Source organism: Solanum tuberosum, unplaced genomic scaffold (assembly GCF_000226075.1).
Source record: "Solanum tuberosum cultivar DM 1-3 516 R44 unplaced genomic scaffold, SolTub_3.0 scf00591, whole genome shotgun sequence".
NCBI lineage: Eukaryota > Viridiplantae > Streptophyta > Magnoliopsida > Solanales > Solanaceae > Solanum > Solanum tuberosum.
The window spans coordinates 33,934-49,290 of record NW_006239516.1 but is presented as its reverse complement, the minus strand read 5'-3'; the positions used below and the strand labels follow the sequence as shown (position 1 = coordinate 49,290).

Genomic DNA, 15,357 nt, shown 5'->3' with positions numbered 1-15,357 from the left:
GCTGATTCCATTCCAAATGCTTTTACATCCACTGTTAGGGTAGAAATCCCTAGTCCTTTCTACTTGCATCCATCTGAGAATGCGAGTTCATCCCTATTACCTGCAGTTTTCGATGGAACTGGTTACATATCCTAGAGACGAGCAGTTCTCAGGGCCTTATCTGTTAAGAGCAAGACATGATTCATTAATGGGAAGGTTGTGAGACATGATCCTACTGATCCTAGCTTTCAGCAATGGAAAATGTGTGATGATATGGTCACATCTTGGATCCTGAACTCCTTGTCACCAGATCTGCATGATAGTCTTCAGTATGTCATTAATGTTCAAGAACTTTGGGGAGAATTAGAAGAAAGATACGATCAAACCAATGGTTGTAAATTGTACCAGCTTCAAAAGGAGATTAATGACCTTGTCCAAGGCACTTTGGACATCACTAGTTACTACACTAAAATGAAGAAACTCTGGGAAGAAATGAGCATTGTTGATATTAGCTCTCAGTGCAATTGTGTGTGCACTTGTGGTGGTAAAACAAAATTGGTTAAGGTTGAACAAGATCGCATGCCTATATACTTTCTAATGAGTTTAAATTAGATGTTTACTGCAGTCCGAGGCAACATTCTCATGATGAATACTTTACCAAGTATTGCCCAAGTTTTTGCCATCTTGTCCTAAGAAGAGAAGCAAAGGGAAGTAAAACCTCACAACTACACTGCCTTGAATTCGACCTCTCTCAATGTTTTTGCATTGCCTCATCTAACAATGTTGCAGGTTACAAAGGTACTAAGACCAATTTTAATCCTAATAGGGGAAACACAGGAGGTTATGGAAACTCAAACACAAATGTGTTTAGAGGCAATTCTAGCACTGGGAGGCCTTCATTGTTTTGTGATTTTTGTAAGGAAATAGGACACACTAAATATAGATGTTACAAGCTACATGGTTATCCCACCAACTCTAAATTCTCCAAGGGTAAAAGTTCAAATTCAGCAGCCAATATGTGTACTTCTGAGGTTGACAGGAACCAATGTGAGGATGATAATGAGCTGAGTAAACAAATGTCTTTGAATTTGTCTAAATACCAGTATGAGCAGCTGCTAAATCTTTTGGAATCTCTACATGCTAATCATGGAACCACCAACTCTGAAAATATGCTAAGTGGAGCTGTGAACCTGGCACGTATACTAGCTTGTTACTTTTCAATTACTAATATAGGTGATCTCTGTTGTAAATGTGTTTGATTAACTGTTGGTTCCTGGATCATAGACTTAGGAGCATCACATCACATGACCTATTACAAAGCCACACAAATATCAGCACACTGACATACCCCTTCTTAATTACCTTACCAGATAGTTATAAGGTTAAAGTGATTGAAATTGGTGATGTTTGCTTAAATCCAGTACTGATTCTAAGGAAACTAATATTTGTGCCTAGTTTTAAGTTCAATTTAATCTCAGTTCATTGTCTTGCATTGAAACTCAAAGGTGTAGTCAGTTTTAACATTTCTTCTTGTTTATTGCAGGGCCCTTCTCTGAAGAGCCCTTTGGAACTTGGTAGAGCTAAAAATGGTCTATATTTCTTATGCTCTATGTGCCACAACTGTCATCCCCTTTCTACTGGCAGCAAAGAGACTTATGCTACTCCAAAAAATTTCCCTGTTCATAGTAGTCATTCTCTAGTTAATTGTACTAAAAGTTCAGCTGAAAATATATGTCAAGCTTCATCTCCATCATCTACTATAAAATACTCTCCTTATATCAATAAAGAAGTATGTTCAGTTTCTAATTATGCTTCTTGTTCTAATGCTGATTATTTCCCTGCTGAGGCTTATACTGGTGTATTTTTATGGCATGCTAGACTAGGCCATGTACCTTTTGTAAGAATGAAGAACAATTCCACCATACCTATCATTTTTCCACAAAACAACCTTTTACTTGTGCTATATGCCCTATGGCTAGGCAAACTAGAAAGCCATTTCCTAAGAGCACAACTTCCACCACCAAAGCATTTGAATTGCTTCACATTGATCTATGGGGCCCATACCACATTCCCACTCATGATGGCTATAACTATTTCTTGACCATGGTAGATGACAACACTAGATCAACTTGGACACAATTACTTAAATGCAAAAGCAATGCTTTACAAACTATCAAAGCTTTCATCTCACTCATAGAGAATTAATTTCAAACCAAATTAAAAGCCATCAGGTCTGACAATGGTTTGGAGTTTACCTCCAATGAAGCTAGCCAATTTTTCCAAGAACAAGGGATAATACACCAAAGGTCTTGCCCCTACACACCCCAACAAAATGGTGTGGTAGAGAGGAAGCATAAGCACCTCCTTGAAACAGTTAGGGCCCTCCTTTTCCAATCTAAATTACCTATGGGTACTGGGGGAATGTGTCTTAACATCTACTTACATCATTAACAGATTACCTACCAAACTCTTGAAAAATAAGTCCTCATATAAGTTGTTGTATCACAAACACCCTACATATTCTCACCTTAGAAATTTTGGTTGTCTATGTTTTCCCACTACCTTAAAAACTCATAAGGACAAATTTGAGCCACGGGCTACACCACACATATTTGTTGGCTATCCTTTGAATACACAAGGTTACATGGTTTTGGATTTAGCTACCAAAAGAATTTATGTGTCTAGGGATGTTGTTTTCCATGAATCTTATCTTTCCCTTTGTAATTGCTCCTGTTGGCTCCAGTTTTGCTTCTATTTTGAGTTTACTTGTTAATCATTCTACCAACTTAACTAGTATGCCTAGCATGATCAACATTTTTGATATTGATGATCTACTGGATACAAACATATCACATCAAGTCACAAACATCACCACTGCACCATCCATGCCTGCACCTATTTCATCATGTGATGCTCCACATGCCCTTAGAAGAACAACTAGGTCTGTCCATACCACTACTTATCTAAAGACTACAACTACACTTTACCTAACCTACACTTTTCTACATTTGTTGCATCAAGTTCACACCCACACCATTCTCACACCTCTTTTGCAACTAACCATGATAGTATTTGTTTCATTTCTTTTTGTCTCTATAGCCAGCAGTTGGTTGAAAACATTTCACATGACTGTGAACCTTGTTCATATGAAGAGGCAATCTTGTCTCCTGCCTGGCAAAAGGCAATGACACAAGAGTTTGAGGAATTATATGCCAACAATACTTGGGAATTGGTACCTCTGCCCAAGGGAAAGATTGACATTGGTTGTAGGTGGGTGTATAAGATCAAACATAAGGCATATGGAAGTGTGGAGAGATTCAAGGCAAGGCTGGTAGTTAAAGGATACACTCAACAGGCTGGGATAGACTACATTGAGACCTTTTCTCTTGTGGTTAAAATGACCACTGTTAGAACATTGATCGCTTTGGCTATTAAGAAAGGCTGGAATTTGTATCAGCTAGATGTCAACAATGCCTTCATTCATGGTGATTTGAATGAGGAAGTATAAATGACATCACCACAAGGTCTTATGGTAGATGGTATTGACATGGAGTGTAAATTGAAAAAATCATTGTATGGCTTAAAACAAGCTAGTAACTTCAAATTTTATAATGGAAAATCAAAAATATCAAAAAGGAGTAAAACCAACAATGGTATGATAAGTTGGCAAACAGTCTTTGTTCTGGAGGAGACACACACTCAAATAGTGACCATTCACTATTTTACAAAAGAAAAGGATGCTCTTCTTTGGTTTTTGTTGCAGTATATGTTGATGATGTAATCTTGATTGGGACTGACCTAGAAGAAATTGACTCCTTGAAGTCTTTTCTACATGATCAGTTCAAGATAAAAGATTTGGGTAAATTGCATTATTTCCTGGGGTTGGAGATAATTTATAGGCATGATGGTGTTTTGATTTCACAAAGAAAGTTTACCACTGATCTTTTGAAGGAATTTGATTGTTTGAATTACAAGATTGTTGCATCACCACTGGACTGTACTGAAAAATTGAAGGCCACTGATGGCAAATTGTTGTATAATCCTAATTTTTTACAGAAAATTAGTAGGTAAACTTAATTTTCTCACAAATACAAGGATGGATATATCCTATAGTGTACACCACTCAGTCAGTTCATGCAAACTCCTAGAGAACCACACTTGAAGACAGCTTACCATGTCCTTAGATACTTGAAGCAGGATCCTTCACTGGGCATTTTCATCTCCAATACACCTGCACTCAGTATCAAAGCTTTTTGTGACTCAGATTGGGCAGCTTGCCTTGATTCAAGGAAGTCAGTCAGTGGTTATCTAGTACTTATGGGTGATAGTCCTATTAGTTGGAAGTCCAAAAAGCAAGCCACAGTGTCTTTGTCCTCTGCAGAAGCAAAGTACAGAGATGTAAGACAGGTGGTAGGGGAACTGGTTTGGGTTGAGAGGTTGTTGGATGAATTATCAGTAAGGTGTCCTTTTCCCATACAAGATTTTTGCGACAGTCAAGCAACAATGCATATTGCCAAGAATCCAGTCTTCCATGAAAGGACTAAACACATAGAAATTGATTGCCATTTTGTTTGAAATAAACTTCAAGAAGGTCTGATTTCACTTCACCACATCCCCACAGAATCCCAGTTGGCAGACATCTTCACCAAGGCCCTAACTGGGGTTAAGCACACTACTTTATTACACAAGTCTGTAATTGCATCACCTCCAACTTGAGGGGGGTGTTGAGAATATAAAGTATGAAATTAGTTAGTTGATGAACAGTAAAATCAGTTAGTTAGTTAGTTAGTTATGAATAGTAAAGTTAGTTAGAATCAAGTTTGTTGATTAGTGATTTTGTATATATAGCTTTACATTGTAATACTTGCAGTTTCAATTCACATTCAATTAAAGATATTTTCTCCATGTATCATCTCTCTCAAACCAATGAGTTCTCCATTAATGGAGTTTGGGAGCTCACATTGTTGATTTTGCGATTTTGATATTCCAGTTTATTTGTAATTTATTGAATTTTTTTATATGTAGAGCCATCACTGAAGAGAACAGATAACTGCCATGTTATGATTTATATGTTCCCAAGTCCTTTCGAGGCTCTTGGTGAAAACCAGTTGTTTTGGGGCCTCAGTGTGCTTCAGGTAATATTGTTGCTTTTGGCACTTCTTGTTGTTCCATGGATGCTATTCCCAAAACCTTTTATTTTGAAGAGACTTCACACTAAGAGATTTCAAGGCGGAACTTGTGGCCTTCTTGGAACCTCTGAGGTGGATATTTACGAGGAACCGGACTCTGCCACCATCATAAGGAATTTAATTTTAGTGAGGTTTTTATGCATCAAATGATACATTCTATTGAGTTTGTTTTGGGTGTTGTCTCTAACACTGCATCATACATTCGTCTGTGGGCTTAGAGTTTGGCTCATTCTGAACTATCTACTGTCTTCTACGAGAAAGCTCTTCTCCTTGCTTGGGGGTATGATAGCCTGGTCATACGGCTCATTCAATGTCTGAAAAGAGGTCTCAACATCTGGTAAATATCAACAAGGCCTGAAGATTCATCAAGGCGGTAAGGCATGGACTCAAAGTAAATAGATATGCCTGAAACTCGTCTTTTAGGAGTCATAAATCCATGGGACAAATGACCCCCCATGAGGCAAGTCCAATCCCATAATCCGGTCATGTGGATTGAGAACTGCTGTGTAGACTTCAAAATTTGCTGGAGAACCAGGTAGGGGTTGAACATTGATACCCCACTGTTTTCCATCTAAGCTAAAAGTTGCCAAAGCCCTCTCTTGACAAAGTATTTCTAACTCATCAATGTACTCGTTTCCACCATAATATCTTTTGCCTGGTAGTCCTTCGGAGTATTTGTTTGTAAGGCAAGAACCAACTGCCTCCATCACTGCTCGAGATGTGAAATTCTCAGAGGCAATAAGCTCTAAGCTTCGAAATTGACGTTCCTTCTCTTTGTCAATAATACCACGAACTTCAGGATCAGCTTCACCCAATCCATAATCTATAAAGTTGTTCCCAGCACTTTCCATTTCTGGGATAGGAACAGAAACTGAAGAAGGAGGCCTTCTTGAAACCAAGCTCCCTTCAAGTTGAGAGGCTTTGCAAGGCTTAACAGACCATAATTTGACCCTATTAAGTTTCACTTCACCCTTTAAAGGGAAAGTTGATCCCTTAACCCAAACAGATTGCTGAAGAGAAGAACCCACCACTGCAGCTCTGCTACAAGCCTCCATATTAACTTATAATACTGTATACAACCTCTATGAAAACCACCAACTCCTAGTTCTGTTTTGTTGCTCTGTTTTTTTTTAGTGAAGAAGAAAATAGTTTAGAAGGAACATTTAATTCTCGAATATTATATGTAATTTTTTAAAAATTTAAATAAATCTATCTAAATTGTAAAAATTTATTCTATCTGATGCAAAATACCTTTCAATTGAATTATATAATTAAAGTTTGGTTGAAAAAAAAAAAAGTAGATATAAATGATTTCAATTTAATTTTCCTTCATTTGATTTGAAAAAAAACATCACTCTCAAAATATGTGCGTGAATGTTGCTTGGGAAGAAAAAATAGTTTAAAAGAAAAATATAATTCTCATGTCTTATAAAATTTTAAAAGTGAGCTAATTTGTTTGAATTGTGAAAAATGATTTTATTTGATGCACAATCCATTAGACGAATTGTGAAAAAAAAAGAGTATAAGTAGACATAGACGATTTTAATTTAGTTGTTCTTTTTTTTTTATTTGAAAAAAATATATCATTTTCTTTTTCTACTATATTAGAACGGTGAGTAAATGCTAAAGGTATCAACATGCTGCTTGAGGTATTTTTTTCATTAGTTAAGGCTATTTTGTCATTTCAATTAGCTGCCCTAACTCATCATCTTCCACGTAATTGTCCAGCCATTGCTGTGTGGCATCCACCCTACTCTCATCAAGTGAAGAAGGAGATGGACTATTTTTCTTCCATGGCTCTTCATTCTTAGTCTTCTCCGATAATTGATGCAATTTCAAGGTTATTTTCTTCGTCATCTATCTGTTTTGGTCTTCAATTTCTAGAATTGATTTATTAGGGTTCCCTTTTCCCTCTATTTTCTTTGATGTTCAATTGTTACAGGCTTAAAGGTGGCTTTCATGCACCTCTTTTGATCTTTGTTCATCCTTTGCCTTGGCAATAGAATTTCAGGCTTCATCTTTGTTCTTCTCAAAGTATTCCTGCAATTTCCAGGTATTTTGCAATTGCTATTTTCTACTCACCTTCAATTTTCCCTTCCCCATTCCTCTTTTCTTTTTTCTGTATTTGAGGGTATTTTCCATTCCTCTTTTCTTTTTTCTGTATTTGAGGGTATTTTTTGTTCTTCATTCCGAAATTTAATTGTAAATTTTGGATACTCAAGTGAACTAATCAATCTTTGCTTTTGATTGTTCATAAATATTTTGTCTCCGCAGGACCGCAGCCTTTCATCTTCGAGCTTCTCCAAGTACAGCCTTTTCATCTTCAATCTTCTTAAAGTACTGCTTCAATTTTGAGGTAATTCTTCGTTGTCTCTCTGAATTCCTGTTACAATTTCTTTTTAGATTCTATTTTGAAGTTTTCATTTCCAAGTGTTATTTTTGTCGATTTTCTTAACTTCAATTATGGGTTGATAAGGCAGGGCACCGGAACGGGTTGTATCGGTACCGTTCCGGTTTGTTCCGGTCCGGTAGTATTCGAGACGGGATGGGATACATTGAATCGGTACACGGAACGGAACGGTATCATGATTCGGTACCGGTATACCGGTATCGGTCCTTTTCAATTCCGTTCCGTTCCGTTCCGGTCCGGTCCGGTACCGGTCCGATCCCGGTAAATTATTTTTAATTAAAATAAAAAATAATATTTTTGTCATTATTTACTTTTATTAGCATTTTTTTTAATTTAATTTTTTAAAATTACAAACTTAAGTTATTTAACTTACAAGTTATAAGTATAACTTAATAACTTATAAACTTCAAAAGATTCAAATCTTAAAACTTATAACATAACTACATAAGCTCAAAAACTTTTTAAAAAGAACTTTAGTAAACTTAACTTACAAATTTATATACGTAAAAATTAAAAAAATATATCTTTAAAATAAACTTAAGTAAAAATATTATAAATTTTAACACTTAAATACTATAAACTAATATAACTTAGAAAAAAAAATATTCGTATTTTCGTAATTCAAAATAACTCAAAAAATAATATTTTTTGAAATAGCTATATGTGCCGTCCCGTTTATCCCATCCCGTTCCGTTTCGGTCCATTCCGATCCGTCCCGATTTTATTCCGGTATATAGTGGGACGGGACGGAACTGAGTCTTCATCCCGATAGTTCTGGTCCCGTTCCTCTCGGTATCGGTCAACTGTAACACCCCTCAAAATGAAGTAGGATAAAGTAGAGCCTCACATGGGTCCTATGTATTAACAACTTGTTAAAATAATGAAGAATAGCATTTTTAGTCAGTTTTAAAGAGTTTGAAAGTCAAATGTCAAGGGACGACCAAGACGTTCAGAAACTAGTCTTTTACGTGTTGGTGTGTTCTAGTGTGTTGTTCATGTTTTTATGTGTTGTATAGAATCTAAAATCAGTGGAGGTGACCCTAGTGTCTTAATAAATGTTTTTAGGGTCAAAACGTTCAGGTACGACTCCCCGGGACCACCCTAAGGGTCCCCGAGGAGGACCCCAACCCTTGGCCAAGCAGCTTGAAGTTGCTCTTGGAGGGAGTGGCTCCGCGTCGCGGACCTGCTCCACCAATGGCCAAAAAGTGGCTCCGCATCGCGGATACCGCAGACTCTACTGTCTCGAATTTAATTTTCAGAAAACTTGTGGGAACACCTCCGCGTTGCAAACTTGTTTCTCGACGAAATCTGCGAAAATAAAACTCAAGTTGGACTTGTTTAAAAAGGTCCAACTAAGTGAAGGGTAGTTTGGGTACTTTGGGTTATTATTATTTTAAGTGTTTTTAAGTATTTTAAAGGTATTAAAAACATTTAAGAGGTGCTTTTGAATTCATTCTTCCAAAATCAAAACCCCAAAGTTCTTTCTCTCTCTAAAGTTCTTTCGAAGGTGGAGAGCTAGGGTTTCAATTGAGAGTTCCCTTCCATCAAATTTCGTTGAAATTTCATCAATTGAGGTATGGTGGCTCTTCATCTAGGACTCATCTTCATCCTAGAGTCAATTTCAAAGGATTTTACAATGTTTCAAAAAGTGACTAAAAGCTTGTTTTTGAATTCTATCAAGGGTTCTTGCATGAAAATGATTTGAAACGTTTGGGTATGGATTAATTGATGTTTGTTTGTGGTTTTTGAATGAAATACTCCATGAACCCTTGTCTTCTACAAAATCCTAAAATTTGCTATGAAGTGGGTCTATTTCTATATATTCAAAGTTGATGGAATTATGTGTAAAGTGAATTGTATTGATATCTCTTGTGTTGTTTAATGTTTATTTATGATCAATTATTGATAATGGATGAATTAAGGGTGATAAGCCTTATGGGTGAAGTATTGGTGATTTTGGCTATGGCTTTGGATTATGGTAAGAAGGCTTGAACTCTCTTTATTGAATTGATTGTTGTTGGTAGGTTGGATACACCTTTGGTGGAAGTGTTATATCTTATTCTCTTGTGGTATTATTGTGAATTGTAGCCATGAAGGTATTGGTGAAATTGTTGTATAATGTTGGAATATTATATTATTGTGAATTGAGGCCAAAAGGGCATTATATGAGTGTTATTATATTGTTGTGTTATTATACACATATGAGGCTATATGTAAAGTCCTATATGAAGCTATATGTAAAGTTTGTGTGAAGCTATAATGTGAAGATGTTCTAATGGTATTAATGTGATATTGTATAAAGTGGTATTATGCTAATGTGAAAGCATGTTTCTCTTGAAATGGTGATATGTGGTGATGATGGATTATGATGAGTCTCTATAAGATGATGTTGTAGCTCATATGCTAGACTTGAGTATATTGTCTTGTGTCATGAAAGTTTGATTATGTATACGAGTATATGAATGTTTGGTTGGGCTATGACTTAGTAATGGAGCTCTTCCTATAAATGCTAAAAGAGGAATTCTAGGCCAAGACTTGAATTGGCAAGACTTAAGCATAGTGCCTTTTCATGAGTCTAGCTTTCCTAAGTAAATGTATAACCTTGAAGGATGGGCCTTAGGGTGATGTTCCCTTCTTGAGTGAAATGCTTAGAGATGGATGGAGCCGGAACGGAATGAGAATCCTTATCTAAGAAAGTCAAATGAACTATCCTTATGAACCTAGATTGGCTATGACTAAGAAATGGGGCCTTTCTTGGGAAGAGGTACTATGAGTCGGTTGAACTAGAAAAGGAACCCTCTCTAGTACATATGTGATTGAATACTCTATGGAAACCAAGGCTAAGCACCGAGTGGATGTGGTTAGGATGGTGGCCTAGTTGAGCATGAGATTAGGCACAATGAACATCCTTGGATGTCTCTTAAACCATGTGCCAACATCGGTTGCTTTTAGTTCTACCCTTGGCAAGTAGAACAACCTCCACGGAGTAGGATAGACTCCGGATTCCATACCTTGCTAGTATGGTCTATGTCGGTTAAGGCCTATTTTCATCATATGGGATGTGCACTCTAATATTGGATAGGTTCTACAACGTGTAGGTAGTAGTATGGGATGCTATCTACACATGGCACGAGTAGGCTTAGAAGATACTAAAGTGAGTTCTCTAAGCCTTAAGGCTATTATGTAATTGTCCCCTATATGCTTGTGTGTCTCCTAAATGGTTTTATAAAGAATGTTGACTTAGTATGTTATGATGTAATGATAAAACCCTTGTCTATGGTAACTCTTAGGAACACTTAGGTGTATATGAAGAGGTTGTATAGGCGGTCACTTCATTATTCACTTAAGTGTGGCTTATGGTGACTTGAGATAGAGGCTTAAATAGTAATGAAGGACTTACTTTGCTATCTTTTTTTAGTATTGTACACTAGTGTTAATTGAGTTGCAAATGATGTGAATATGGTCTTATTTGTGAATGGTGACTTGAAATGTGGGTTTATGCTTGTGGTTGTAAAGGTTTGTTAAAAAAGGTCTTAAAAGCATACATTCCTTATAAATGTCCGTTGTGCATGTTTTCTTGCATGGTCATCATACTTAGTACTTATTGTACTAATCCCATATCTCTCTATTGTTACAAGTGTAGGTGGTGGAAAGTGAAGGGATCTTTTGAGGAAGCTTGGGATAGTGACTCTTCTCAAGAAGCTTGGTATGCCCTCATATATTCGAGGACATAGTTGTTACCTCTCTAGTATTTTCAGTTAGACATTGTATAAGACTTATATTTTGTTGTAAAGGGTCATGCCCCTAAGATGTTCTATTCGTGTCTAAGATGGTACATGAGACTTAGAAATTCTACTTCATTACATTTGAAAGATTTTATGAGTATTATGAATTTATTTTAAAAAGTTTTTAAATTCCTTACGGTTTTTATTACCGAATGCGATGAATGAATGCTAAGAGGCTTGTATTAGACCTCCGAGAGGTCGAGTACGCATGTTATGACTTCGGGGTGCTCTCGGGTCGTTACATCAACAACCCGGTCAAACCATCCGGTTTCGGTCCGATACCGTTTGTTCTGGTCCGCTGGTACCATTTCGATCTGGTGCCCAGCCTTATGGGTTGGTAACTTCATGTAGTTTGAATATGAGAAGAATCCAAAATACATGGTAAACATTCAAAGAACCATTAAAAAGCAGAAACAAATCAATCGCAATCGAAATAAAACGAACCACCGAAACAAAGAGGAGTCCAAGTCGTGCATATTGATGTGAGACTAAAAATACATATTTTTAATTATTATTTCCTTACATTTATTATTTATATTTGTCCTTTTTGAGCATGAATTTTATGAATTGTGCTAAATTGTGTATTTTATTTGTAGAATTAAATTGGTGGAAAAATAAAAATGTTTAGAGCTAAAATGAATTGAAGATTGAAGGTTAAAGAAGAAAATCAAGCAGACAGCTTAATGGAATGATCGTAATATAATATTAATATTTATGCATATAAAATAAATTGGAGGCAGAACAGCGAATTGCACCTGACACGTGTCACAAAGACCATGCATCAGCGGCAGCAATCAAAAATATAAGGCGGTTTAGTGTTTACGCGTACCGTGTGAAATCCAATTCTTTTGGGTTTTGTTTTCTTAATTTGTCTTGAACTTAATTATTTTATTTAAGGTTTCTATATCTATAAATAGGACATGAAAAATTATTCTTTAGGGAGGAAGCGAGGAACCAAGATACAAGACACAATATAAATTTTCTTCTAACTTAGAAATTTTAGAAGAGCCGCCGTGGAGGCCAGAAAATTGTGGTTTATTCTTTCTTCTCCTTTATTATTTATTTATATTCGTGATTAATAAAAGATAGTTTGGCTATTGTTCTTAACTTTTTATGATTAACACAAGCATATTTATTTTAATAAATTTTGATTGTGTTTTTGAGATAATGAGTAGCTAACTTTCATAACTAGGGTTGTGGGAACCATAAGCGATTAACAAAGTATGAATAATGACTAAGTAATTCGTGAATAGTGTTGAAGCATGCATTTATAATTCTTTCGTCTAGAAGTCTTTTTAACGGTGGCCAACGTTAGAACTTGCCTTGTTGCTACTTGCCGGACCAAGGAAGTAATCAACAAGAAAAGAACTATCAACATAGATTTAGTGTGATACTATTTAATAGTCTAGTGTCGATTGGTGTGAAGTAATAACTAAGTCAAACATCGATTATGATATTTAATATGAGGTAAAGGTAAGGGTTAGTAAATTATACACACGTAGCCGGACCAAGGTGCAAGGTGAAATTCTCTAGATGTCGGACCAAGGATTTAGAGATACCTAACTTATCACTATGCATGTAATACACTAGAAAAGGATTATTATTATTATTAGGATTACTGCGTTATGAGCTTATGGGGAACACATTCCTAGTTACTTTTAATAATCTGAATATAAATAAATACTTAGTTCAAAGTTATCTTTTTATTGTTTTATTTATTTCAATTTAAATCCCCCCATTTTTATATAACGACTATCAAGTTAAATATTTGCTATTGACAATATTCTTTCATATTCTCTATGGGATTGACCCCGACTCATTATTGATAAATATATTACATACGATCGTTTATATTTCTTTTCAAAAAGTATATTTGAACGTTATCACATACCCCACTGATTTATTCGTGACAGCACCAGCAGTCACTTATACTGCAAAGGTGCCAGCATCTTCACATGATGATGTTGAGATGACCCTCCTATATGAACTGGAAAATTTTCCAGGTAATTTTCTTCCTCTTTCTTCTTTATTGGCTCGCTCTGCTCCCTTTCCCCTTTTTCATCTTTTTTTGTTTGTTTTCTCTAAATGTTGTTGAACTGTTTTTCCTTATTAACTGACATGTTTTCTTTGGTATCGTATTCCTTTCTCGGTAAAATATTTTGATTTGTTGCACTTAGATCTCTCTAAAACAGTTTCTCTACCACCTATGTGAGGTAGTTACATTTTAAGCTCCCTAGAACTCACTTGTGGATTACATTGGATATGTTATTATACTTTGTTTAGATGAGAAGTGAGTTCCTCATATTAAAGACAAAATATTTTTTTACAAGGTAGGAAGTTTGAATTGGTGTAACAAAAATCTAATCTTTAGGTTTCTACTTCTTCCGTATTCAGCTTACTATTATTTTGATATTGGCGTTCAGTTTTAGTTATTGAAGAACCAACCAGCGACTACAAATTGTCTCATTTAATATGTGCTCTCCTAATTCTACAACATTGTTTCAAAATTGGAAATGCAAATTCTTTGAGGTGGTAACAGTGATTATTTGAGTTTGTGATTGGATTTTCAGCTAACCATTTCATCATTATTTATAAGGTAAGAAACCTGCTCCAATTTGCAATTCTATTTCTTTTTCTGTTGGTGTCATTGTAGGTTGTAACCATCAATTGCAACTTCATTTAACGGTATAGAAAGGTATACTATGACTACTGATGATAAGCTTGATCTGTGCTACAAACTGCATCTTCTCATGGATACAAACACAACTACGTACACAATTTAGTTCTTGAAACTGATTTAGAGACAACAACAAATCAATAACTACTCCATATCTAAGGAATTGTACTAGAAGACAATGGTAGACTTGTAGTACAAATAATTATGAATATTAACATATTGTTCATGAAGCAGGAGTAATAGCCTTAATAATGACATGATAATAAAATTTCCCCCTCCCGTTATTAGTAACTGGTCATGTAAATGCAGAGTGAGGTGGATGGTGGTGGCTTCCCTTTTTTTTTTCTCTTTTTTGGCAGTTGACAAGGAGATGTTTGTCTTCTTTATTTCCACAAATTTGTAGTTCTTTTAAGCACAGTGAAAGAACTTTAGTTGATTGTTCTCATGCTTGCAGGTATCGTGGATATGCTCTATTTCCTCTGTCCTATGGGCCAAGTCAGTTCTGTCAGCATGGACTCAAAAAGAGCGTGCTGCAAATGAATGGGGCAACACCAATATATCGACAGAGCAATTTTGGTCCTTCAGGAATCAGGATATCCTGGTGCTAAAATGCCTTTTGGAGATAGTTCCTGGAGTAACCTTAGTAGTTCTACATAGTGATGATTACACTTTGCATTAGGTTGGATGGTTTGTTTTGCTGGCCAACTTGAGTTTACTGTGGTGCCAATTGGCAGAGAAATTAAAACTCATAGAAAGCCTGAAGTTCGACCTCAACTGCTAACAGTTCCCAATGCCCAAACAGCGAAGAAGAAGTGGTATCTATTATAGATCCAAGGCATTGATCACATACTCCTCATCTCACCTGCTGCATTCTCAGTACATATTTGACTACAGAGGCTCATATTTTATGTATAGTTAGCTATTTACGTTGTTGTGATTGGTGAAACATACATCAAGCTTCATACATGTAACACCTTAATATTTTGGTTGGCTTTCAGATTTTATTATTTGGTTAGCACACTAAATGCAACTTTATTCAGATCTCATGGATAAAGAAAATAAAACTAGAGCCTTGTAAAGGGCAATATTAGTTAATAGTGGCCTGCTTGCCCTTTTCAGTAAAAGGAAAAAACGCAGGTAGTCAGGCCAAAGTGGAAAAAAAATAGGTAGTCATGAGGGTATTCATATATAACATGATGCTAATTCTTCAGTGTTCTCCAAATACTAATAACATATATTTTTTTGGATACCAAAGCACATCGTTGAGCCCGTGCTTGCAGGGCTTAAACCATCTAGTTCTCTCAGAAAGTGTACATA

The 15,357-nt window shown here is 35.9% G+C and overlaps 1 protein-coding gene and 1 long non-coding RNA gene across 2 annotated transcripts; one reads left to right on the top strand and one right to left on the bottom strand.

The window, feature by feature from the left end:
* Window positions 1-5,587: 5,587 nt before the first annotated feature.
* LOC107058680 (serine hydroxymethyltransferase 3, chloroplastic-like) lies at window positions 5,588-6,223 on the bottom strand. Its single transcript, XM_015304695.1, has one exon. The coding sequence runs from the start codon at window positions 6,221-6,223 to the stop codon at window positions 5,588-5,590; it is 636 nt and encodes a 211-aa protein (XP_015160181.1).
* A 7,071-nt stretch (window positions 6,224-13,294) lies between these two features.
* Window positions 13,295-15,047, top strand: LOC107058685 (uncharacterized). Its single transcript, XR_001472227.1, has 2 exons — window positions 13,295-13,366; window positions 14,495-15,047. It is a non-coding gene; the product is annotated as an uncharacterized lncRNA (long non-coding RNA).
* The last annotated feature ends 310 nt before the right edge of the window (window positions 15,048-15,357 follow it).

Excerpts from the sequence above, each read along its gene's own strand:
- LOC107058680 (XM_015304695.1), bottom strand. The coding sequence starts at position 6,223 with ATGGAGGCTTGTAGCAGAGCTGCAGTGGTGGGTTCTTCTCTTCAGCAA.